At 42.2% G+C, this 27,183-nt stretch overlaps 2 protein-coding genes across 3 annotated transcripts in view; both read left to right on the top strand.

Moving 5' to 3' along the window:
* LOC146670884 (ornithine decarboxylase-like) overlaps window positions 1-15,414 on the top strand; it is a 50,824-nt gene extending 35,410 nt beyond the window's left edge. For both annotated transcript variants that reach the window (XM_085403005.1, XM_085403006.1), the window contains 8 exons: window positions 7,806-7,933; window positions 8,049-8,222; window positions 8,310-8,482; window positions 11,856-12,072; window positions 12,155-12,238; window positions 13,710-13,875; window positions 13,986-14,107; window positions 14,369-15,414. In XM_085403005.1, the coding sequence (XP_085259131.1) occupies window positions 7,806-7,933; window positions 8,049-8,222; window positions 8,310-8,482; window positions 11,856-12,072; window positions 12,155-12,238; window positions 13,710-13,875; window positions 13,986-14,107; window positions 14,369-14,626 (1,322 nt within the window). In that variant the 3' untranslated portion in view covers window positions 14,627-15,414. The remainder of the gene's footprint in view (window positions 1-7,805; window positions 7,934-8,048; window positions 8,223-8,309; window positions 8,483-11,855; window positions 12,073-12,154; window positions 12,239-13,709; window positions 13,876-13,985; window positions 14,108-14,368) is intronic.
* Window positions 15,415-17,930: 2,516 nt separating this feature from the next.
* The window catches only part of tanc2a (tetratricopeptide repeat, ankyrin repeat and coiled-coil containing 2a), a 57,058-nt gene continuing 47,805 nt past the window's right edge, over window positions 17,931-27,183 (top strand). The window contains exon 1 of the mRNA XM_085402996.1: window positions 17,931-18,228. The gene's annotated coding sequence lies outside the window, so the exon portion shown is untranslated. The remainder of the gene's footprint in view (window positions 18,229-27,183) is intronic.

Raw genomic sequence — 27,183 nt, 5'->3', positions numbered from 1 at the left:
GGAAGCTGAAATATTTAGTCTGGAGCTAAGATAAGATAAGATAAGATAACCTTTATTAGTCCCACACGTGGGAAATTTGTTTTGTCACAGCAGGAGTGGACAGTGCAAAAGTTATGAGGCAAAAATTAGAATACAATAAGAATAAATACAGTACACAACTGTACAGAATAGAATAAAATAAAATACTATATACAGTAGAATAAAATAAAATAAATATACAATAAGATAAAAATCGAATACAAATACAAATACTATATACAACTGAGTAAAAATACAACGATGACAGAAAGGATTATTGCACTTAGTATTATTGCATATGTATGGATGTGTGTGCTTGATCAGTTAAAGTCTTTATTATGGAGTCTGACAGCAGTGGGGAGGAAAGACCTGCGAAATCTCTCCGTCCCACACCGTGGGTGCCGCAGTCTCCCACTGAAGGAGCTGCTCAGTGCTGTCACAGTCTGCTGCATGGGGTGGGAGATGTTGTATGCAAGTATGAGAATTTCAAAACAAATTCTAAAATAAACTGGGAGCCATCATAAAAACAATAAAATCAGCGCAATGTGAACTTGCTTGCTATAGTACGTTTGGTGTCTGGTTGCAACATTTTTTCTAGCTTGTAAGGATGAAAGCGACAGTTTATCTGAGTTGGTAAACGAAGGATTACAATAATCTTGACACAACGACACAAAGGACCAGTTTTCCCCAGTTCAGAGGGGCAGACTGTAGCTTGCAATCTAGAAATGTTCCTTAAATGAAAGAAACAGGAACATGAGGTAGATTTCATATGTGATTAATGCCCAGAGAGGAAGCATACATTACACTAAGACGATAGTTACACCATTGTGTAACTATCCATCTGCAAATGCTTTGGTTTTTTTATATAAATAGCATTGCGTGTGTAAATTGCATAATATCCTTTTCACCTTTTATCACTTTGATTTGCACCAAAGCAGTTAAAATGTATGATTTTTTTTTCCTAACTGCACAGACTGATATCCTGGCTTCCTGTTATACTGTGATGATGGATTAACATCAACAATAAACAATGGATTAACCTTAGGGCAAGTCAAAAATTAGCTTGAAGTTATGTGTGCACGGTGTTCTTAGCGATTGGACAGAAGTAGAAGGTATTCTAGCTTGTTTTCATACCTCAGCAGATTCCTATATAAGCCTGTAGGGGGCATCTCTTCCTGGTAAGTCTGCTACCTGCACCGTCACTCAGCGCTAGTGATGTGCGATACCACTGATTTCCTTTCTGATCTGATACCAAGTAATATTCAGGGTGGTATCGACGATACTGATCCGATACCGATACTTTGTACAAAAACTCATTTTATTTATTGTATCTCAAATTATAGCGTCATAATGATTATATCAGAATCAGAATACTTTATTGATCCCTGGGGGAAATTATTTGGACATCATTATTTGGACATAGGTCATCAGATTACTTGTTCTTATCACTTAATAATGCAGAGTTCATCATATAGAAATAAAAAAACTTAAGTTGTGCGCTATTTGAACACCTTGCCTGCCTGCAGCACTAAAGGACTTCGTGAGAGACGTCTGTGTCGCCCTAGCAGCACCTGTCCCTGTCCTCCTCTTCAGTTCGTCTCAACATACACTTGTCATATCCTGTGATATGATTTAGGGGAGACCGGGGATAGTTGTAACATTTTTGACATTTCTGTCTGTAAATTGGAGCTCTTTTAAGGTAGTGGATTCAAAATGTAATGCAAAGTATTTACATGTCTCTGCTATTAAATAGTGCAGCTATTTTCTCTGCAGCACAATTACCCATTGCATGGTATGGTCTCAAACACAAAGAGTGAAATGTTACAATTAACCCCATAGTCTGGGTTAGTTGTAACATATCCTGGGGTAAAATGTAACACAATGAAATAAGGGTACTAACAAAATATTAACAAGTAATCTTTGTTTATTCAACACACGAATGCACTTAGAGCCGTGTGTGTGTGTGTGTGTGTGTGTGTGTGTGTGTGTGTGTGTGTGTGTGTGTGTGTGTGTGTGTGTGTGTGTGTGTGTGTGTGTGACAGAATGCAGAAATCTAGCTTTTGAACATATTCCAACCCCCCAAAAAAGACAAGTTATGGAATTTTCTGCAACTGAATATTTCATAAATTTTGGTTGGTCTTCCTTGAGTTTGGCCTCATTGGCTCAGTGGGCATTATAACCTACAACTCTTGCACCAATTTTGAACATAACAATGAAGCTGAAAAAATGTAGTTGTTCACCAGCATCGCAATTCCATTAGTTTTTATCATGGCTTATCTTGGTGTGGTTTGCAAAGTGCTTCAGAAAGATGAGGAAATCTGTTTCTTGCACCCATCCTGATTTATTTCCACTACCAGTACTTCCTACTGGTCCATCTCTGACACAGTGGTCTGCATAATGTATGTGTGGGAACACAAACAGTGGAGGAATTGTGTTGCCAATGGCATTAACCGCATATACAAATGCGACCAGTGAAGCTCTCTCTGCTGATGTCGTTGCCCCAACTTGTTTAATATAAGTTAAAGTAATAGTGTGGTAAGTTGTAACATCTGCATTATTGTTACAACTAACCCAGACTGTTGCTGTTACAACTGACCCAGACTCCTATAGCCATGAACTAGCTAACATTACAGCCAACGGCTAAAACATTAGCACTAAAGACTTACACAGAATATATCCCCATAGACATACAAATAACACAATTTAAGTTTGATGAGTTTAACTGCAAAGCAGATAATGCTATTAAACATTGAAATAAAGTAGAAAAACTTACTTTTTGGCATACAAATTACTTTTTTTGTGTTAAATTGTCTGTGTTTGACAAAATGTGCTGATTTTTCACATGTGATAGCAGAACTGAGTTGGGCATGCACAGGATGAGTCACATCATTTGAAACTTAGCCCTGATTGGAGAAATTGGAAGTGTAACTGACCCACGTTACAACTATCCCCGGTCTCCCCTACTCTGAGGTGTTTGACAAGGTTAGTGATGTTGCCACAACCATACATCCCAACCCTCCTGATTTTTCCGGGAGAATGCCGAATTTCAGTGCCCCTCCCGAAAATCTCCCGGAGCCACCATTCTCCCGAATTTCTCCCGATTTTCCACCCGGGCAACAAAATTGAAAAACCATATCGAGAATTCATAGCAGGCGCAGCCAATTCCAGTTTCCAACAACGGCGGCAGCTACTTAGTTTTAATATTACTCTTATTTCTCTTTCTGGGTCGCAAAGAAACTTTTTTTTCTTTTCTTTTCTTTTTTTGTGTCCCGTTTGGATCTTTAGCCATCAGAATTGTTGTCTTAAGGCCAAGAAAGATGCCAAGCAGATTTATTTTACCAAGTGGATCATCATGGCCTTGCCATATTGGTCCATTTGATTGAAAACCAAAGGGGAGAAGAGACGGTGAGAAGGGGGGGGGAGAAAGAAAAACCCCGCAAAACACCTGGATCACCTGTATGGAGGAAAAAAAACAGAAGAGAAAGCAAACAACAAAGAGCAACATAATAAAAATTTAAAAAAAACTTTTAACATATTTTCAGGTTTCAGGTTTTCAGAATGTAGCTGTGTAAACTTCAAATATCTGAGCCGACCGACGCATCGTCTTCAAACCCCCGCGGTCTTTCACTACTCGGGTTAAACATGATATATAAGTCACTTTGATAATTTAAAAATGTTATTGTTTGGCTTTTTCAGTGTTTTATTTGTTCGTGAGTAAATCGGTTTGGCTGAGATTAAAGTTATTAGATTAGATTAAATTAAATTTAACTTTATTATTCCCTCGGGAGGGTTCCTCCGGGGTTTTCACACAGCTGAATAAACATCAAGCAGAAAACTGATTAAACAGAAGAGTTTAAGTCAGCGCCCGGTTATATTTTAGACAGCAAGGAGCAGACGGCAGAGTTTCACTCCACCGAGGGAGCTTGTGACGGCTTTCTTTAGACCATGAAGGCCGGTCCTCAGGTGGAAGCAGCCTCTGAATTTGGACACCCCCGCTGTTTCTGGGCCGGCCAATAATAACGGTGACATTTAACGTATTTTCTCCGATAAACACTGTAAAATTTATTTATCACTCCCCCCCAACAACCCTTTTGAATGTCTTCCTAATTCTGAGGTCTCAAGGTTGGCAAGTATGGCCACAACACCTCACTTTTTTGCCAAATGTATCGCAAACCACATCTCAGCTGTTTGTGGAGGTAAAATACGTCCGCACAATTACGCTCAGCCATTGTTGTGAGCGCGCACGCCAAGGGGCTGCGAGACATTTATACAGCCGTATTTCGCACATGACTATGAAAGGCGGAAGAGGAAGTAGTTCCTTTGAATGTAGAAAATCCGAATGTTATAGTTTCTTTCCACTGTGTTCCTGTTAATGATAAACTACAATTTACCCTAAATTACTAAAATATCGATATTTTAATGTGAGAATCGATTCTAGAACATAAATGATTGGTATCGGAGGAATCGATATTTCAGGATCGATCCGCACATCACTACTCAGCGCTGGACTTCAGCCTTGTACGACCCAGAGATGAGGCCGCTTCCACATGTCTTTTTCCATCTTCAGGTTAGGTAAATGGTCCAGACAAACACGGGCAATGCACACCTCCACTATACCAGCGGTCAATGTTGCTTTTGTCCGGAAGTAAACAGTGCTTGTAAAAGTCTTAAGCCTTCCCTGTATTTGCTTCCAAGCTCTCCTAAACAGGACTCCTGCAGGCTTTGTGAAGTGCTTTTTCACTCATTTTTGGCCCAGTCCTTTCATTGAACATTTTCCGAGGGATTTGTAAGCCATTTAATGACCTGTGGCTCTTTAAACAAAAAACAAAAAAAGACAAACCAATGGCGTGTCTACACATAACAGACATCTTGGCACAGAACTCATTTTAAATTGTATGTGTAGGCCCTTTAGTGGCAGCCTGTTGCAGAAACTCACCTATTCAGTTAAAGCTACAAAAATTCCAAAGATAACAGTTTAACAGGCATAAAGTTGTATTTTACACCAGCAAAGTGATTCTCAACAAGCTATTAGCCCAGATCTCGGTGTTCAGTATGTCCTTTACAGAGCATGTTGCTCTGTAAGGCTGGAAAAGAGTTACTGTATCAATCAAGTTAAGCCTCTCTGTAGTCAGGCAAAAATATAAAAATGTTAATACCACAGTCCTGTCATTAAGACGTGAGAGACTGTTGATGTTTAGAAGTACCAAAGATGGTTTTAGTTTTATTTCTTTCAGCCTCGGTGGTGTATTTAAGACACAGAGAATTGTGACACTTAAAAACTGCAGACCCTCCTACTTATCAGCACACAGAGGTCTGATGGATGTGATTCATCATTAGTCAGTGATTTCATAGCTGTTAATTAGGCAGCTTTACAAGATGTGTTACCTGGTCTTGTGGTCTCATTCCTCATCTGATGCATTGACTTCAGGCTGAAAAATTGGACTAGCTGACTGAAAACAGCTCAGATTAGTTGCAGCAGCGTTTCCCACTAAATTTTGTCTATTTTGGTCAGGGGAGAGGCATCTGCACACCTGTATGTGTATGCTAGTAATGGAGTGGAACTTCTAATACTATCAGATCCCCACTCTGGGCTACATGGTTTCAATATCTGCAGCTTTGTTTTTACAGGTTTGCTTTTAGTTGGAGTAAAGCATCATCTTACAAGTTGATGTTTTCTGGGGTTTTTTAAGATACAGCCTTTTTTTGTAGAAGCAGATGTATGCAATAGATTAAGTTGTTGCTCCTCATTCACTTACTGTCTCACAAGCACTCTGGACTGAATAGCACCCTGTTTCTAGAGTAATTTCCTCATTGTTATTCACAGGAAGTGCAATAGCTCTTCCCAGGCAGTTGAGTATTTATTTACTTTTTTGCAACATAATTGGTAATCATTAGTGAGTGTCTCGTCCTGTGGACTGCAGCTGGTTCTTCTGGTGAACTTCGTTCTCTGAGCAGAAGGCGAGGGCTTTGCCTGCTAGTAAAACGAGTCGGAGTGCACTCCAGTTGCTGTAAGCACACACTGTGTCACTGTTACACCCCGGCCTAGGCAACCGGAGTGCAACACGAAAAAAGTAAAAATAAAGGAAAAAAAAAAACACACACACACAATGTTACGCCCCGGCCTAGGCAACCGGGGGAGATCGCGACCATGACACACTGAAACACAGGGTTTAAATACCTAGAGGGAGCAATCAGGAAAATGGACAACAAGAGGGAAACACAGCTGGGGCAACTCAGAACTGACGAGACAGGGAAACGTAAACTGAAAAGACTAAGATAACACAGACTTTCAAAGTAAAACAGGAAACACATAACAGTCACGCCAAAAACAACACACTGACAACACCGAAACGTAACAGTCACGTCTCTGTGTGGGAAATGCCGCAGAGACGCGGCTCTTATCACCAGTAACGTCCTTTCACACAGAGAAGAGTTCAATTTGACACAGATTCATATTTGCTCGCTATGCAGGTGCAGGCCTGCGGTGGAGTGGCCAGCGCAGGACTTCTGGGGAGCATAATAAAAATATAGAAACCTGAGAAATGCTGTTTTGCTGTAAGAGCATGCCACTGTTTGTGCCAGGTGCTCAGGGAGTAAGTATGCACCCAGAGGACAGGCCATTGTGGGTCTGGGTGCTCAAGGTCAAAATGTCTTTATTGCACATGTTCACACAGGATTCCCAGCACAAACTTATTTTCACTGCCTGTTTATGCTGGCCTTCTGTGGCATATTTGATGAGTCAGGTAAAGTTGTAAAACATGAGGGGCTCCTGATTTTCATCTCCCAGCGTAGTCATTGCATCATCACTTTTTCATAAAGTTATTGAAGCTCCTGTCTGTGGTACCCAGCAGTCTTCAGATGTCCATTAGCCCATCGCTATTGTACCATTGCAGACGTCAGTGTTATACTACTGTGTATTTATACCTAGCCCAGCAGATGATTTCTCTTGATGATACTTTAAAGATGTAACAGGTTTTCAGGTCACCTTATACAAACATGAAAAGCATAGCTTTAAAAGTAAGACATGAAGATTTTTTTTTTATTTGAAGAATAGTTCAAAGGCCAAAATAATGTCATTTTTAACATCCTTGTATCATTCCCTCTATGCCTATGTTGTCATCATACTTATAAGAGTCATAGTTATAAGGCTTTATATTATTTTTTGACTGATAAATCATTCGAGTTGATCTTGATGACCTTGGTGGATTATAATAGATTGCAGGAGTGCTGAGTTGGGTCATGTTAACAAAGTTTTACATTACATTGAAAACTTGCTGCTGTCATGTTTAGAGACAGAATGGCACGCACACATGGAAACACTACTGAAACGTACCCTCACGGGCTGTTCCCTAGTGTAGTTAGTTTAGAGACATATTGACATTGCACAGGAAAAAAAATAGTATTGCAGGTTTTGTAAAGTAAATACTACTGATGTTCTTTGTTTTGGGTTTTTTTTGGGGGGGGGTTTTTGTTTTTTTCCTTAAAGGTAGGTGGAGAAAAGTCTGTTCTCAGCTAATAAAACACAGCACACTGAGTATCTGTTGGACTGAATCCTTGTCAAGTGTGCCTGCATAGCTAGAAAGCCCTGCAAACACACTCGGGCCTGTTTGAAAATAGCTTATATAGCTTTGTTGGTTTCTTTTTTCCACTGTATGGAGAACGTTTCATCCTATGGTAAGAAAACAGGGGGAAAAACTTAATTTGATGTTTTGGTTTTTGTGAATGAAGTTGATTCTTGTTTACGAATCTAGACCTTTTTGCCTTTTCCTGCTCCGTGTCTCCTCCAGCACCTGAAACTACAAATGGATCAGTCATGCATGATTTGTCTCTTGAGAGGAATCCCATTGAAATATTAGAGACTGGAAGGAGCATCAGTGACATCATTGATGGCAAGATTAGACAGCTGTATTCGGTGGTGAGCATCAGAGGCATCGTATCATTCAAATTCCTTAATTTTGTCCAAATGTTCTGAGATGGCTCTCAAAATATTGTATGATTATGAAGAGGTCTCCAAAAAATGCATCTTCTAGGGCAGCGAGGAGCCTTTCTATGTCGTAAATCTTGACAATATATTAGAGAGGCACCTGCAGTGGATCAGTCTGTTGCCTCGGGTGAAACCCTTCTATGCAGTGAAGTGCAACAACACAACAGCAGTTTTGAAGATGCTAAGCGCTCTGGACACCGGATTCGACTGTGCCAGCAAGGTACTGATGGAATATCTTAAAATAATGAGGATTAGTTTGTGTTCTTGAGAGTCAGCTCTTGTATAAATACATCTTGGTCCCACGCAGGCTGAGATCGAGCTGGCCCTATCGCTTGGCGTGAAGCCCGATGACATCATTTACGCCCACACAACCAAACCGCTGTCCCACATCAGATACGCCTGCGCTCACAGAGTGAATCTGATGACTTTTGATAATGAGGAGGAACTCTTAAAAATCTCTCTTGTCCATCCCCAAGCCAAGTAAGTGAGCAACCGCTACTATGTTTCAGCATTTGGTGCAGCTTCCTTTGAGAGGATTGATTTCAGAATCAGAATCAGAATCAGAAAGGGTTTTATTGCCAAATGTTGAGCAGGTTTACAACATTAGGAAATTGCTGCGGTGCTTCAGTGCAAACATACTGTCATAAAAATATAAAAATAAGAATAAGAATTAAAAGTGCTAAGTGGATAGATATATACATGATATATACATGAGTGCAGGTGGTGATCAGTGCCAAACATGGAATGATGCAGTGAACACAGCGTAGGGTCATGTGTTAGTGGTGGGAACAGTCGTACGTTTATTGTTCATGTGTCCGACAGCAGAGGGGAAGAAACTGTTCTTATGGCGAGAGGTTCTGGTGCGAATGGACCGGAGCCTCCTGCCTGAGGGCAGCAGGTCAAACAGACTGTGTCCAGGGTGAGAAGGGTCAGCTGAGATCCGAGCTGCACGCCCCAGTGTCCTGGAGGTGTACAGGTCCTGCAGAGATGGGAGTCTGCAGCCAATCACCTTCTCAGCAGAGCGCACAACACGCTGCAGTCTCTGTTTGTCCCTGATAGTGGCTCCAGCGTACCACACGGTGATGGAGGAGGTGAGGATGGACTCGATGATTGCAGTGTAGAATTGCATCATCGTCCGTGTTGGCAGGTTGAATTTCTTCAGCTGCCTCAGGAAGTACATCCTCTGCTGGGCTTTCTTAATGACGGAAGTGATGGTGGGCTCCCACTTCAGGTCCTGGGTGATGGTGGTACCCAGGAAGCGGAACGAGTCCACAGAGGTGATGGGGGTGTCAGTCAGGATGATGGGGGGGAGTGGGGCTGTGTGCTTCCTGAAGTCCACAATAATCTCCACTGTCTTCTGGGCATTCAGCACCAGGTTGTTGTGGCTGCACCAGGACACCAGACGTTCAACCTCCCTCCTGTAGGCAGACTCATCCCCGTCCGAGATGAGTCCGATAACGGTGGTGTCATCTGCAAACTTGATTAGCTTGACAGACTGGTGGGTGGAGGTGCAGCAGTTGGTGTACAGGGAGAAGAGCAGAGGAGAAAGAACACAGCCCTGAGGGGAGCCGGTGCTGATGGTCCGGGAGTCCGAGACATTCTTTCCCAGCCTCACATGCTGCTTCCTGTCCGTCAGGAAGTCAGTGATCCACCGGCAGATGGGATCAGGCACATTCATCTGGGAAAGCTTGTCTCGGAGATGGTCTGGAAGGATGGTGTTGAAGGCAGAGCTGAAGTCCACAAACAGGATCCTGGCGTAGGTTCCTGGGGAGTCCAGATGCTGCAGGATGAAGTGTAGGGCCATGTTGATGGCGTCATCTACAGACCTGTTGGCTCTGTATGCAAACTGCAGGGGGTCCAGGAGGGGGGCCGTGAGGGTCTTGAGATGGGAGAGAACTAGGCGCTCAAATGACTTCATGACCACAGATGTCAGAGCCACGGGTCTGTAGTCATTTAGTCCAGTGATCCTAGGTTTCTTGGGGACAGGGATTATGGTAGAGGACTTGAAGCAGGCAGGCACATGACATGCCTGCAGTGAGGAGTTGAAAATGCCAGAAAACACTGGGGCCAGCTCGTTTGCACAGTGTCTGAGGGTGGCAGGAGACACACCGTCTGGGCCGGGAGCTTTTCGAGCATTCAGACTCTTAAACTGCTTCCTCACATCTGCTTCATGAATATGAAGAGTTGTGGTGGGAGGAGGTGGTGTGAAATCCTCTTTTGTGTGGGGTGAGGAGGGGGGTGTTGCAGGTGAAGTGATTGAAGGTGGTGATGGCTCTATGGAGGGGGGAGAGGTGGGGGAATGAGTGTCCAAAGTGTCTCTATTGTTGGGGCCGTTGGAGGTGTGAAGGCTGCCTGATGGCTCGTCTAAACGGCAGTAAAAGTCGTTGAGGGTGTTGGCCAAGAGCAAGTCGTCAGTGGAGTGGGGGGTTTTAGGCTTGTAGTTGGTGATATTCCTAAAACCTTTCCACACAGAGGCCGAGTCATTCTCTGAGATCTGCTGCTGCATCTTCTCAGAGTGCTGATGTTTAGCAATGTCCACTTCTTTAGTGAACCTGTACTTGGCCTCTCTGTAGCAGTCCCTGTCTCCGCTTCTGAACGCCTTTCTCTTTTCCAGCCACAGCTTTTTGAGTTTAGGAGTAAACCAGGGTTTGTCATTGTTATAACTCACCCTGGTGCGTGATGGCACAATGCTGTCCTCACAGAAGTGGATATAGGAGGTGACAGTGTCCGTGAACTCGTCCAAGCTGTTAGAAGCAGCCTTCATTGTGTCCCAGTCTGTAGACTCCAAACACGTGCGAAGCTCCTCCACAGCCTCGTTGCTCCACAGTTTTTTGGTCCTCACGACAGGTTTGGAGAGCTTCAGCCTCTGTCTGTACGCGGGGATTAGGTGGATCATGACGTGGTCAGAAAGTCCGAGTGAAGCGCGGGGCACCGCGCGATAGGCCCCCCTGATCGTGCTGTAACAGTGGTCTAATGTCCTCTCCTCTCTGGTCGGGCATTTAATATACTGCTTGTATTTGGGAAGCTCATGGCTCAGATTGGCTTTGTTAAAGTCCCCAAGAGCAATGATGAGAGAGTCCGGGAATGTCCGCTCCATGTGCAGTATCTGCTCCGCGAGTGCGCACTGAGCTGCCTGCGCATCTGCATCTGGCGGGATGTAAACAACGGCCAGGATGAATGAAGCAAACTCCCGCGGAGAATAAAACGGTTTGCAGTGAATGAAAAGGTATTCCAGAGAGGAAGAGCAGTGCTGAGCAATCACTGTTACATCTGTGCACCAGCCACTATTAATGTAGAAGCAGACACCTCCACCTTTGGTCTTACCAGAGAGAGAGGCCTGCCGGTCAGCGCGCAGCAGATGAAAGCCCTCCAGCTTGAGCGCGCTGTCCGGGATGTCCTCACAGAGCCACGTCTCCGTAAAACATAACACACAGGAGGAGGCAAAGTCTCTGTTCATGCTTCTCATCAGGGCCAGTTCGTCTGTCTTATTCCTGAGTGATCGTACATTGGAAAGGAAGATCCCAGGAAGAGCAGTTCGCAGTCCACGTCTCCTCAGACGCACGAGTGCGCCGGCTCGCTTACCTCTCTTTCGGCGTCTCACTTTCCTGATCAGAGTCTGCAGTAAATCTGCCGCGGATGCGACAAATATTGGAAGTAAATCCACAGGTGTTGTAGTCCTGTGGTTAAGAAGCTCTTCTCTGGTGTAAGAATATCCAGAGGAGTGCCCAGACACAGAAGTTATGCACAAAAACAAGACAGAAGTAACGCACTGAAGCACCAGGGCATCCATACGCGGCGCCATCTTGGATCGAATCGGTGTTATTTGCAATAACACCTTTGAATCACTTTGCAGGCTGGTAATACGAATTGCAGTGGACGACTCCAAATCGATGATAAGACTCAGTCCAAAGTTTGGAGCCAGACTGCCCACAGTTAGACAGTTGCTGGGCCGTGCCAGAGAGCTGAACTTAGAGGTGGTCGGCGTCAGCTTCCACGTGGGCAGCGGCTGCACCAGAAGCTCGGCCTTCAGGCAGGCCATCGAAGACGCTCGGCGCGTCTTTGACGTAGCGGTGAGCCATTGTGACATAAACGCAACAATAATTCCTGTATTGTTTATTTGCAGCTCCAGTATGCAACACTGATCTCTTTCAGAGTGTTTTGGGGTTCCAGATGAGACTCTTGGATATTGGTGGAGGATTTTCTAAGATTGGGGACTTCCAAGAGAAGTTTGAAGAGGTAAAGTCTCTGCTTTAGCATTGTCTCCACCACATTATATAAGTCCTGTTTCTAATCACCAGCTCTGGCACATTAACTCCCCACAGGTTGAAAGGATTTGTTTCTTAGAGTTGTGTATGAAAAGTCAAAAAATATGCAGTATACAATCAGTTCTCACTCACTTGCAAACAACCACAGCCTCAAACACAGTTTATGATGGATGGATGGTAAACAAGGATCTCTAGCCTGAGATGGCAGTTTGGGAAATGCCTCCTGAGGGTCAGTGAGCTCCCAGCCTGGTGCCAACCAGGGTGACAAAATGTGGGGAAGGAGTGTGGGGCAGTTGCACTTATAAACGCACAGAAACCTTAAAGACGTTCACCTGATGGTCATCCTTTATTTATCCAACTAAAAGTCTCACTGAAATAAAAATGTCTAGAAGAAGTTACAACAAATACAACATGTAACAATATAACAAGCAAAGAAGCGATGCGTGAACACAAACGTGACTCTGATGCTTTCACTATCAGTTGGTTTGCTTGTTTTTCTTGATGGTTCCCGTTGAGAGCATTCACGGTGTTCTTCTCGCTGCAGATGATATTTGGAATCTGTTTTTCTGCCTTTGTAGTTCAAAGCAGAGTGAAAGGAGAGCAGTGGCCACATGATGGTGCTGTTGGTACATTTGAGATTCCCAGGGCGTTCAGAGGAGCTGAAAATTATTCTGTCATATCATTTTTATTGATTATGAAGAAGAAATTTCATTTAAAAGGCTATAGGGAGGAAAAACCACTCTTACACCAGCCAACACACATGTTTGTGTGTTTAGTTTCTCCCCCACGGCGACAGCAGACTGGTATTCAGGGGAGCGTGCTGTCATTCAGCTCTGTCTTTGCTCTACTTGTCTGGATGTCCTGAACCCAGTATCTGCTGGAATGCAGTAACCTGTAGAAGCTCGTCTTCTCTTCTTCTGAATAAAAGTGAATTTTTTCTGTAGCACAAACAGTAACGGCATCACAGTCATTTGAAGACTGCATGTAAAATGGGCTCGCCAATGGTAAATAAAGAGTTGGAGTGTGTATGTGTGTTCTGAGATGAGCTTTTTGTCTGCACTCTCACGCAGACACCGGATCGTTCAAGCATAACTCAAGTTGTGGAGGAGCCTTTAAATATAAGATCTGCCTTATAGTGCAAGTTAACCACTGCAACACTATCCATCCATTTTCTCCCACTTATTCAGTGCAGGGTCGCAGTTGGGCTGGATTCTGTCCCAGCTGTCATGGGTAAAGACACACAGGTACAGGTTGCCTGGATATCGCAGGTTAACACACAGACAGAGACGGGCAACCATTTATTAACCTAACTCGCACATCTTTGGACTGTGGGAGGAACCCACGCTACCACAAAACACCCCCGCCTTTTTTTTTAAAGAGTAAGTATTGTGAGCAGAGGCATAAGGCCATGGAGTCAAGTTATTAACCGTGTGTGTTCCTAGTTCTCGGAAGTCATTAACGGATCGCTGGATGAATTCTTCCCACCTGTCAGTGGGTTGGAGGTGATTGCAGAGCCGGGCAGATACTACGTGGAATCGGCCTTCACGCTGGCAGTGAACGTCATCGCCAAAAGAGTCGTCGTGGAGGACAGAGCCAATAAATGCGCAGGTGTTGCAGTGATATGTAACTGTTCGACACACCTTAGCGTACAGGGTTGTAGTTTCTGAGCATCTCAGCTGCTGTTATGCTAACCATCATTCCTCGTTTGTGTTCTCCAGACGGAGCAGGAAGCTGCCCCGAGAGGGTGATGATGTACTACATTAACGACGGTGTGTACGGCTCCATGAGTTGCATCACCTTTGACCCCGCTCACAGCAAACTTGAACCGTACCCTCACAGGGTAAATATCAACAGCATCCCTATAAAAGAATTTCACCGTTTTATTTATTTATTTATTTTCCTCTTCACATCTGGTGAAAAGTGCTAAACATCCATGCTTTCAACAGCAGCAGTTTCTGCATGTTTAGGCCAGTGACATCATGTGCTAAGGTTAGAATCAAGGACTGTGGTAACGCCTGCTGGAACCTTGAGCATAGTGTTAGTTCAGACAGGTTGTGGGTTTTTTTTTTTTAATATATCTCAGTTGATAACCTCTCTGCAGGCTGTTAAGAAGAGCGAACCGAGATATTGCTCCGTCATCTGGGGTCCAACCTGCGACAGCATCGACAAAATAACCGAAAGCTACTGGATTCCTGAGCTGTACGTGGGCGACTGGCTTCTCGTCGACAACATGGGCGCTTACACTGTCAGCATAACCACCGACTTCAACGGCTTTGAAAAGGCACACATTTATACTGTTGTGACAGCTGAGACTTGGCACAGCCTAAACCTGTCTCCTGCCTACGATATTGTCCATTAATGAGGCGAGCACTTATACTTAACTTCACTGGCCTGTTGTGAATATCGTGTCTTTTGTCTGTTGCACTGTAGAATGTTTTCCTGCTTTTAAAATAGCCTCTGTGTTAAGTCTGTTAACTTAGCAGAAGCAAGCCATCCACTGCAGAGCTTCTATGAATGTATTGTGAGGTTAATGATGTCCTTGTCTCATCAAATTTAAGTGGGGTGAAGACCAATCGGTTACCTAACCTTAATTACAGTGTTATGTGACGCCCTTTTTAAATACGAGACATATGCCAGTTTATTTTGGCCACTTAATGACTGTAACTAGTTAATATGATCTGCTGTCTGCCAAAGGAAGTGAAACTCGGAGCTAAAGTGTTATGAAAAAACTGCATATAAAACTGTATGCTGCTATAAGAAATTATTTATTGTCAGTCTCTTACAGTCTACAAATGTTGCAAGACTAATTGTCATTCTTTATTTTAGCGTGTGTGTGCATCTCTTCCAAAAAAAAAAATGGTGGGAGGAGAAGAGGTGTTTTTATAGAAACAACAAAAAAATACTTTTATTTGCTGGTGTAAATTCTTCTTCTTCTTCTTTTGTTTTTAACATGCAAGTAATATTGATATATTCCTGCTGTGTTTTGCCATATAGGCAGACCTTTACTGATTAGTAGAGTTGTAGAGAGCAGCTGAAATTACCACACCAGTCAAGCATTCTTTGGTAGAGTTTGTTTTTTCTCCAATGCCTCTACTTGATTCTGATGATAATTTGCAGTAAATTTTGCAGAAATTTTAAACCTTGAAACTCAGTGTGGTTTTTTTTTTCCTTCCAGAGGTGTGCCCCTTATTGTTTTTCTTCCAAGGTGCCAGACATGTTTCATATGTAATCAGTTCTTAGCTCTCTGGGCCGTTTGAAGGTTCTTTGAACACTGGCCTGTTTTTCACTCCTTTTTAGTCCAGTACTTGTACCTGACCATTTTCAGAGGAATCGCTTTGTTTGAGCCACTTAAAACTGACCAATGTGTCATTCAAGACAAACAAAACAGGAATCTAACTCAAGGAATGATCAAGTGTTATGTGCAGACACACAACACTTGCACAGGGCTTGCTGGTTGTTCATCATACAAGGCTGAAAACGACAGGTGACAACTTTTGTAACGGTGCCCCCCAGACTCTGGAACTCTCTCCCTTTGAGCTTGAAGTCTGTGGACTCTGTGGTCTCTGATTCCCAAAGAGGTATTAGATGAAAATGTGGCACATCTCTGCATGTTGTGCAGCATGTACATCATTTGGATGTCTTAAAAATTCCCTCAAAAGCCTTCAGTTGATTGAAGATGCTGCAGCAAGCGTACTGATAGGGTCTAGCTAGAGACAACATATTTTTCCCACACTGGTTTCTCTTTATTGGCTGTCCGTTAAATCCAAAATCACATTTAAGAACCTTTTCCGCACATATACAGTCTTGAATGACCAGGCCCCATCTTACTGTATCACCCCATTACAGCACTTCACTCTCAGACTGCAGGCTTACTTGTGGTTCCTGAGGCATTTAAATGTAGAACAAAAGGAAGAGCCTTTAGCTTTCAGGCCCCTCTTCTATGGAACCAGCTATGGGTTTGGATTCAGGAGAAAGACACCCTCTCTACTTTCAAGCTCAGGTAGAGGCAACATCCTGGGGGTTATTAGATTCAGGATCACCTGATCCAGCCCTAACTATGCGTTGAAAGAAAAGTTTTAAGCCTAATCTTGAAAGTAGAGAGGGCAGTTTTTCCTTCCCACTGTCACCAAAGCCATTGCTCATAGTGAGACGTGATTGTTGGGGTCTTCTCTGTATTATTGTAGGTTCTTTACCTTTGCAAGTGATTTCCTATAGCTCAAGCGTTAGAGCGGGTCCTCTACTATTAGGAAGGCTGGTGTTTTGATCCCTGGTTGCTCCATTCTAGACAGATATCCTTGGGGATAACCTCAAGTTGTTCTCTGATGGATGCGGTGCAGTGTGAATGTTAGAAAGATGTCTTTGTCCTTATTATGCCTTATAATTGATCCATCCATGGTCTCCATGGAATTGCTAAATTGAAAATCAGTCACAGCAGGTCTTATGGTGTGATGACTCCAAATTTGAAATATTTGGTTCAAACAAGAACTGCATGTTAAATAATGAAGAAGAGGAGGCAAAGTTTTTTGGATTTATGTTTTAGGACACAGCTGTGGAGCATGCATCTAAATCTGCTTAGGTAATGTGGCACCAAGTACCGGTGTACACTGAAACAACAATTGTTGTTATCTCCGTTTATTTGTGACCTCAGTAAGCACCTTCCTGACGACTTGATGGTCTAAACTGCTAGTTTGAAAGTAGGGTATGTTTTACCATGTCATTGCTAGCCTATCAGAGCCAATGTCCCTTGGTTTCTCAGACAAGTTGACACTCTGAAAGACTACATGACCGGGAGTATTCACTGATGTCTTTGTGGCTCTACATTTTTATATTCAGTCTGTAGAAGCATCACACAGAGTAGCTGCTGTTCAATGACAGTTTTGTAAAATGCTAGCAATATTTCACTTAACAAGTAGCTTGAAAATTGTTTGGTTAGCTCTTCATGCATCTAAGGTCATTAGTTGTTGAGCAATATTTTGGAAAAGACTACTCAAGAGGAGAAAAAAGAGGTTGTTAATACATCACTGTAACGTCCTGTGAAGGTGCAAAAGATATCCGTGGCTTTCATGAGAAACACCCCGGGAAAGAGGGACTAATATTTCCTCTTTGCTGCATGTGCCAAGGAACACCTGATGAGTGGAAGCATGTAATTTGATCTGATGAGATCATTTTGTTCCGCAAGACATTCAGGATTCATCGTTTAGATTCACCTGTCACTCAACGTGCCCAAATCGTGCAAACTTAAAGCCTTGAGATAACAGGTGAACAGGTCAGCTAAAAACAATAAACAAACAAGCAAAAAACAACCACGTTACAGAGACAAAAAACTGATACAAGCACACTAACACAACAGTGGTCTATTTTCACATGCGGATTAACACGCATTTGTTACTCTACGAATCATATAACGTAACCATGTTGCTCATTGACTTTCTCCAGCAAAATAAATGTGCCTTTTGATTAGATTTATTTCTGCAAATTACCTTTTGGCCGCTAGATGTCGTCGTCGCGAGCGCTTCATCGCGACTACGCTGGTTTAACTGAACCCAGCCCAAGCATTCTGTTGTTTGTAGCACGCGCGCGCACCCAAACACACACACTCCGCGTATTGGCCACGCCCCTCTTATGAATAATGCAGCACCTCCCGTCGACCGGAGGAGACTCGTGCCACCGGAGCTCTTCAGACGTCAGCTCGTGCTCACCGGTGGAAGGAGAATAATGAGCGTAATATAACCAGTCCATCTACTGATAAAAATATATTAATATCCGGTAATGAACGGGGAATTTGGGAAGTGTGGGAATCCGCCTCGCGCACAACAACGGGTCCGCTGGTTTGTACCGGGGTTTTACGGAGAAGGATACACCGAGGGCTGGATATTAACCCGACCGTGACCGACCTATTATCCACCGGTCAGACGGTTGTTATTCTCATCGCCGCTGAATTGAGGAAAAACAACACTTAAGGTAGGCCTTGTCTTTCCTGTGTTTCTCTGTGTTTATACGTGTATGTGAGCGAAGGAAGGAGCTAAATATTATAGTAAGGTGGTACGTACGTGTGTGTGTGTGTGTGTGTGTGTGTGTGTGTGTGTGTGTGTGTGTGTGTGTGTGTGTGTGTGTGTGTGTGGACGTACAGCCATAATATCGTGTGTCATATATATATATATATATATATATATATATATATATATATATATATATATATATAACGTATTACAGGCCCATTAATCTTAAAAGGTCCATGTTTAGTATTATTGTTACCCCGTGTTTGTGTTTTTATTTAATAATCATTGTATTGTTGGTGCTTGTAAAAAATGTGGTCCTATATTAATGCTGAACTCAGCACGGCAGCTCTTAGTCACTGCAGAAATATTGTGTTGACAGCAAAAAACATCACTATAAAATTATGCTTGAAGACCACATGAGCACATTCTCATATTCTCTGAATCATATTAGAATCATTGCTGTTAATGTAAGGTATTGCTGTTAATGTAAGGTATAGCTGACACACATTTGAACATCACGTGTAAAATACAAAGCAACAATAACAGCGGGAGACTGTGGCTGTACTGAGATATAAAAAAAAGCAGTTGAAGATAAAAAGGAGAAAATAACAGCAGAGACAGTGAAGGGAGCATCGTGACAGACTGGAAAAGATGACCCTCACCTGGAACTGTGTGCATGTACATGTGTGACACGGGTTTTACTTTTCCCGCCCTGGTGTGGTCTTGTTTTTCTCACACATTTTGGTCACATTTTAGTTTCCCCTGCCTCCACTGCTGGGCCGGATGTGTGATGGAGCCAGCTGGTGGTTTACAGTTGTGTTCGAAGGAAACACAAATCCTTTGTTTGGAAATGAGTGGATTATCTCCCACACTATGTACATGCTACATTATTGTGATGTCTCTGTTGGCTGGAATGGCTAAATCAGATCTGTTTGTCTGTGTGTGTTGTTATTTAGCTAACATGTTACAGGTTGAAATTAATTAGTATAGGTACAAATTACACCTAATTACTAGGGGTGAAGAGAATGCACCATCCAGATATTTGTCTTACTTTCAATTTATACCTTACTGACACCTATATGAGTTGACATTTATTGATGGCAGTGTACCAATATCGACATTCTTCTAGAAGCATATCTCAGCACTTGGAAGCCATCTTGGTAACACATCTTATGAGCAGTTAATCTGAGGCATTTTGTACACTAACTTGCATTTCAGTGGTCACTAGAATAAAGCAGTAACAGTATTATCCAACACCAGTCAAATCACCATTCTTAAGAAATCCTTTTTCTTCTCTGGAAGGTCCCACCGTCTTTGTTCTTACGAAATTCTCCCATATATGTAAATTCAGGAGTCTTTCGAAGACATGTCTTATAATGTGTCTTGTATTAGTGGCAGTTATAGCTAACTATTAGCGGTGTAATACATGGCCAAATGCTGGCGCTGATGCCAGTGGCCAAAGGCCTTCTGGAAGGATCTGGGGCATCACTGAATACACCAGCCTGCATCATATTGGATCATATCTGCACAACCTCATCCAAATAACAACAAAACATAAGCGCTTTGTGAAAAAAATTTTTTTTGCTTCTTTTGGTATGGAAATGGGTATCCTTTTCAGTTTGATAGGATAGTTTGTTGAAAAGATGCAAAAATGGACTAAGGAAAAGAGAACGATAAAATGAGCTGGTGCTTATATAGCACTTTTTACAACATGCCTCCTTCATATAAGTACCTTTCTCTATGCCTAAGTGCTTTTCTACTTAACACTCACATGAATACATCCAGAGGCATCCAGAGCAGCCAGGGATCAAACCACCAACCTTAGTAGATGACCTGCTCTACTTCTTGAGCTACAGAAAACCAGACCAAATGTGGAAAAAAATTATTTGTATTTTGTGACAAAACTGTTGAACTATTTTAACTGATTATTGTTGAATTTGGTCGTATCAGTGGCTTTTTGGAAAACAGCAGAAATTGTATTTTTTGATTGCAAAGTGTTGTAATCAACAGCAAAAATTTAAGGTCCTGGCAGCTGACTCCCTGACAGTTAAAGAATATTAAGGTATAGTCCTAGTTCTGTCACTGTGGCTAAATGATCAAAGATGATATGATGAGGAGCTGTAAGAAAAGAAACTGGTTCTTTATTGAGAATAATGGTGTCGTTTTTTTCCTGGAGTCAAAGAAAATATCAACAAAATTTCAACAGCTTACTGAGACTTACTGGTAAGTTAACGTAACGTTTCAGTGGTAACAAAAAAGGAAAACTGCACCAGTCAAATTTGATTTCACCACCATCAGAATTCTCTCATAGATTCTCTCATGATATCTCTGATGATTCATGCAGTACTCCCTAAAAAGTGTTCAAAAGTCACACATAGAAACTATTGTCAGAGTGTGGGAATACAGAAGTCTGCAGAGTATAAAAAGTCACATTTCATATTATAACCTTTTATCCAAAGTACCGTCCAGACCTCAGCATTCAGCAAATATGAGGTTGCAAGTCAGAATTGCTGAATGAGGGTAGTAATTTGTGAATCTATTCCACTTCCATACTCGAGCAGAGCATAAGTTGATTTGCTTAAAATATTTAAAGAATTTAAGCCATCAAGAATCTTCCCTTTTAGGCCCTGATATGTAAAACAAATCAAATAAAAACCTCTTTTCACACAAGAAATATCTGTAATGGACTGAAATTAAGCATTAGCTTGAATGACCTAAAACTTAAATCGTCCCTAATATAATTTCAGCTCTAGAGTTGTGCAAAGTAATGTAACCTTCCTCTTTTTTTGTCAGTATTCAGGACTCTAATCTTTATCCAATAAACTCTGTTGGATTCCTCCCTATGTTAAAGCTGGTAGGCAACAGCTGCTGAGGCGTGATGGATAGAACTGAAGCTGAGATGGTCTATTTTTCACCAAACTTTATTTTTTCAGGATGCAGTTAAACGTCTCTGTGATGGAGTTGTTTGTCATGTATTGCGCACTCCCAGCCTTTTGCTGGCTTCTGTTCCTAGACAGTGGGAGTGCAGATGGGCATAATCCTGCATTAATCTGCCTAACCCTGTACTTCGTAGTCTGGGTTTAACGGCGCTCTGATTAAAAGCCTCCCCCTCCCCACCATGTCAGTCATTAGTTTAATTAGATCACTTGCGTGGCCTCACTAGTGCCAATTAAAGGAATACAAACTGAAGTGCCCCAGCAATGTAATTTTATTAGGATTTTTTAAACACTCTTCGCAAGTTCAACATGAATTCCAAATTCACCCAGCAAATAAAACCCGTTCTCCCAAACCTATCTGCCTGATTAATTCTATTTTTGAGCTCAGCGCAGTGTAATCAGTGATATATTTCTCACAAAATGCTATGATGACTGATAGAAGGGAATCCAGAGTGTAAGTGCTTGTATGTGAGCATACCCCACCACTCTGACTCCCTGTGGGAAGAAACTCTCTTGGAAATGGGCATCTTGTGATTTAATGCCCCACCATCATTTTCCACAGAGTGAGTGTGGACCACCTGACCTGTGTCCTTGATGATCTTTTGAGCTTTTCATATTGGCGTGACTAATGCATCTCTCATGGAGCGAGGGATGCCAATATTTTTCTCTTCCGTCCTTCAGCAGCTCGCCATCCAAAGCGGCCCAGTTGTCATAAAGTAGAGTGATGCACCCTATCAGGATGCTTCCAATGATGCAGTCCATTTACATGAAATGCAGCCCTCTGTGTGGTGTTTGCAATGATGTTTCCAGTTGTTCAGTTATTTATTAGTCAGATGAAATTCAGCAGTAATGTGATGGCTATACTATGTCAAGGAGTGGACTAAATATCAGAAACACCTGATTAGGAGAGGTTTATTATTATTACCACCAAAACAAGTTGAAAAACTTCCATGTACAGTAACGGAGTCACTACTTGCTCACTACCGACTTTGTGGCTTGGCATATATTATCTCCCCCTGCTGGTAATGCAATTTCTGCATGCGTGTCACATTTTGCCTTGATACTAGGTTGCTTCGTTGGATGTTGGCTGCTTTTTGTTCTGTTCTATGCCAAGTTGATCCCACCCTGCTTCAATAATGTTGAGGTCTGGGCTGTAGGGAGGCCATGACTGATGTGTTTTGACTGCATTAGCTGAGACTTCTGCAGACAGTATTGAGCAGATGCATCTCTTAGGTCCTTCGTCAGGTCGTTGCTGGATAGTTTCTTATTTCTTAAGGACTTGACTTTCAGATATTGTTTATCTCTTGTAGATAGTGTTTGATCTTTTGTCCAGTTTACTTAAAATTTTTAAGGATGCACTGTAAAGCATGCTAAGATATGACAGATTTTCTTCTTAGAGACCTTTGGGAATCACTTTATTGGTGAAAAAATACAATTGTATACCTGTCAAACTGTGTTATTGTTGATATTTTTCTTGTAGGTTCCACAAATGGGAGCAAATTATATACACACACACAAGAACTTTATTATTCTCATGGTTAATTTTTGTGACATTTATATGCTCAGTGCAATAAAAATAGAAACAGGAGCAGAAACAGAAACATCATGTGTGAAGTCGCACACAGACCAGAACAACAAAAATACATTTAAAACAACATAATAAAGCTCTGTTGCTGAAACAAAGATGCAGGATACAGACACAGGATCGAAACCTTTTAAAACTGATTCTTTGCTAAGTTACCTGTTACATGTAAACACAACACTAGTTTGTCCCTTGAGTTAGGTGCCCTTTATGTGCTGCAGTGATTTATTGGTCAGTTAAATCATTCCCCTGAAAATGTTCAGGAAAAAGGACTGTACTGAAAATGAGAAAAGTTGAAAATGAACCACCAGTCAGTGTCTAAAGAAAAACTTTGACAGACTTATAGAAAGCCTGCAGAACTTTTACTTAAGACCACTTAAAAAAAACTAGCTTGGCTAGCAAGCTGTATCTATAAACTGTATAGGTATAATAGACAGATGTACATATCAGCTAAGTAACAGACTAATAAAATATTCCATCCATCCATCCATTCATTCACGTCCGCTTATCCTTTTCAGGGTCGCTGGAGCCTATCCCAGCTGTCATAGGGCGAGAGGCGGGGTACACCCTGGACAGGTCGCCAGTCTGTTGCAGGGCTAACACACAGGGACAGACAACCATTCGCACCTAGTGGCAATTTGGATTATCCAATTAACCTATCCCCACAAGCTGCATGTCTTTGGACGGTGGGAGGAAGCCAGAATAACCGGAGGGAACCCACGCAAACACGGGGAGAACATGCAAACTCCACACAGAAAGCCCCCGGCCTGATGGTGGAATTGAACTCAGGACCTTCTTGCTGTGTAGCAACAGTGCTAACCACTGTGCCACCGTGCTGCCCTAATAAAATAAGATATATAATAGACTCCAATTTGTTCATGTAAATGGAGAGTCCTCTTCACACACTGAGGTTAATTATGGAGTTCCACAGGGTTCAGTGCTAGGACCAATTCTGTTTACATTATACATGCTTCCCTCAGGCAGTATCATTAGAAGACATAGCATACATTTTCACTGCTATGCAGATGACACCCAGCTCTATCTGTCCATGAAGCCAGATAACACACACCAATGAGTTAAACTGCAGGAATGTCTTAAAGACATAAAGACCTGGATGGCCACTAACTTTCTGCTTCTTAATTCAGATAAAACTGAGGTTATTGTACTCGGCCCTGAAAAGCCTAGAAATATGGTATCTAACCAGATTCTTACTCTGGATGGCATTACCTTGGCCTCCAGTAACGCTGTGAGGAACCTTGGAGTCATTTTTGACCAGGACATGTCCTTCAATGCACATATTAAACAAATATGTAAGACTGCGTTCTTCCATTTGCGCAACATCTCTAAAATTAGAAATATCCTGTCTCAGAGTGACGCTGAAAAACTAGTTCATGCATTTATTACTTCCAGGCTGGACTACTGTAATTCATTATTATCAGGATGTCCAAAAAACTCACTGAAAAGCCTTCAGCTAATCCAAAATGCTGCAGCAAGAGTGCTGACAGGGACTAGAAAGAGAGAGCAGATTTCTCGTGTTTTGGCTTCCCTTCATTGGCTTCCTGTTAAATCCAGAATTGAATTCAAAATCCTGCTCCTCACATACAAGGTCTTAAATAATCAGGCCCCATCTTATCTTAATGACCTTGTAGTACCATATCACCCTATTAGAGCACTTCGCTCTCGCTCTGCAGGCCTACTTGTTGTTCCCAGAGTATTTAAAAGTAGAATGGGAGGGAGAGCCTTCAGTTTTCAGGCCCCTCTTCTGTGGAACCAGCTTCCAGTTTGGATTCAGGAGACAGACACTATCTCTACTTTCAAGATTAGGCTTAAAACTTTCCTTTTTGCTAAAGCATATAGTTAGGGCTGGACCAGGTGACCCTGAATCCTCCCTTAGTTATGCTGCAATAGACGTAGGCTGCTGGGGGATTCCCATGATGCATTGAGTTTTTCCTTTCCAGTCACCTTTCTCACTCACTATGTGTTAACAGACCTCTCTGCATTGAATCATATCTGTTATTAACCTCTGTCTCTCTTTCACAGCATGTCTTTATCCTGTCTTCCTTCTCTCACCCCAACCGGTCACAGCAGATGGCCGCCCCTCCCTGAGCCTGGTTCTGCTGGAGGTTTCTTCCTGTTAAAAGGGAGTTTTTCCTTCCCACTGTTGCCAAAGTGCTTGCTCATAGGGGGTCATATGATTGTTGGGTTTTTCTCTGTATCTATGAAGCACCTTGAGGCGACTTATGTTGTGATTTGGCGCTATATAAATAAAATTGAATTGAATTGAATAGCATAATAAAATGTTAGACTTTAATTCACTAAAAATGTAGCAACACTTTATTAGATGGCATGTACCAGACCGCAGGGTAGAATATTAATCGGGTAAGGAATTAAAAATGCTCAGTTCAGTTCAGCGACTCTAAATAGTAGAGACAGACACTCAAGAAATGTTTTTGCTAATCTTTGGATTAGCAAAAACATTTCTTGTATCAGCCACAATGCTGTAAAGTGGAACATTATAACATTGGAGTCTATAGGGCCGAACTTTCATACCCATTGGTCATGGAAAATCCCCTCACTCATATTTTTGAAAGTTAAGTGGCTGCTAGCTTCCTCCTGTTTCCGTAGCAGCTGTAGCAGAAGTGGTGCTCTGAAGATTCACTGTAAGCTTGAAGACCACTAACCAGAGCCTGTAGCAGTGGAGTACTGGTTGATGTACTCAGCCAAGCTCCAGGAAGCTTCAAAGCAGTACAAGGACCACCAGTACCAGCTGCAATCCAAGATGGGGGAGTTAGACTTCATCCATGACATCAGATACTCCCTGAAGAAACTGATGGTTACTGCTCTGTTTTTAGTGTCACAAAGTAGGCTCACCTAATTTATTTAAGAAAGCCCCTGCTACCACTACTGTACATACATTTCAAATACTATCTATTCTAGTGAAAGACAGAACTAATGCCCCCAAAAACTGATTCTGTTCAGATGAACAGATCTATTTTGGAGGATTTACTTACTATCATGCTCATATCATTGAGTATGCATCAAGAGAGAAATAATTAATGCTAGCAGAAAATAAATATTTTGTGTACTTTTACAAAAATCACACAAGATGAATCTTTGAATGTTTGGAGAGCAGAGCAACAGCCGTTAGCAATAGCGAACATTATCCTGGTAACTTAAGAAGTAAACAAGACTCAATTAGTACAATATGTGACTTCATCACTTTATCACTGAATCAGCATTTTTATGCAAAATGCTGATTAAAGTCTAAACTAAATGTTCTTATGAAATGAATAGTATTTCATAGCATTATTAGCATGCTGCTTTCTCTGTCTGTTTACTTTGCCCCCTTGGACTGACCAGTGTCCCCAGAAAGACTGCTGGAGCTAGACAGTCTGGCTTAGTGGAGCTTAATTACAGTAGATTTGTTTGGTCAAAATGGTTGGCCGATTTTTAGTTATTTCTTACAGAACAGTTATAGGTTGTGTCTGTACATGAGACCGCTTGTTTTTTTCTAAATCACTTTTCACCCCACTGTGGGAGGGCAGTGGTGTGAAGTTGTCTTGTGAAGCTTTAAATTACTTCAAAGAGTGGAAAAGTGATGAAGTGTTTACACCATGAGGAAAGGGTAAAAGGTGAGCATATCACTTAGGCCTTTGTTTGTTTATCTGCAGGAAGCTGTTTTGGGGGCCACACACGCACACACACACTCTCATTCCCTTCCTGTACTGTATGCGGGCAAGCCAAGTGAGTCCTGAGTGATTGCAGGAAGTCAGGATTGGCCTCTCTGGGGAAGAGAGATAAGAGTCTGACACAGTGCATGTGTGTGTGCATGTACAAGTGGATTCAGTCTAATGCAAGACCATCTGCACTCAGCTATTGCTAATAACAGACACACCTATAGATACACAACTAAAGCTAGTCAAACAAACCTGTGTGCTCTAGGTTCAGTGTGTTTGAAGTTGTGTTTGAGTGTGTGGTGTGAATATCACTGGTGATTTCCTCTGCTTATATAATCAGACACTCTTTGGGTGGTTGATAAAAAGGGAAATCTCTCTGTGGTGTTGGGGGGCTATCGGTGCAACACCCAAGATAACCTAACAGGGAGGCGAGTAGGACTACATCTCCCAGTACACCTTGGGTTATTTTAGACTCCCCACAGAGCTGCTGGAAAAACATGCCCAAAGTTTGTCTTGGAACAAGTAGAGCAGAGGTGGGGCGATTTGAATTAAATTTGCATGCTATGTCAACCCTGCCTGAGAACTGCAGGGTAAATAATGACTCTGTTGTTTAAACCAGGATCCACACTGGATCCATAAAACTTTGAAAATGCCTTTGACCCAGTTTTACTTTGAAAATCTGGCATGACAGAGACTGAGACTTTTGGAAACTATGATGCAGA

The sequence above is a fragment of the Rhamphochromis longiceps genome, linkage group LG4, assembly GCF_057381845.1.
Source record: "Rhamphochromis longiceps isolate RC_006_pf linkage group LG4, R_longiceps_female_GT1.1, whole genome shotgun sequence".
NCBI lineage: Eukaryota > Metazoa > Chordata > Actinopteri > Cichliformes > Cichlidae > Rhamphochromis > Rhamphochromis longiceps.
This window is presented reverse-complemented; position numbering and strand designations above follow the sequence as displayed.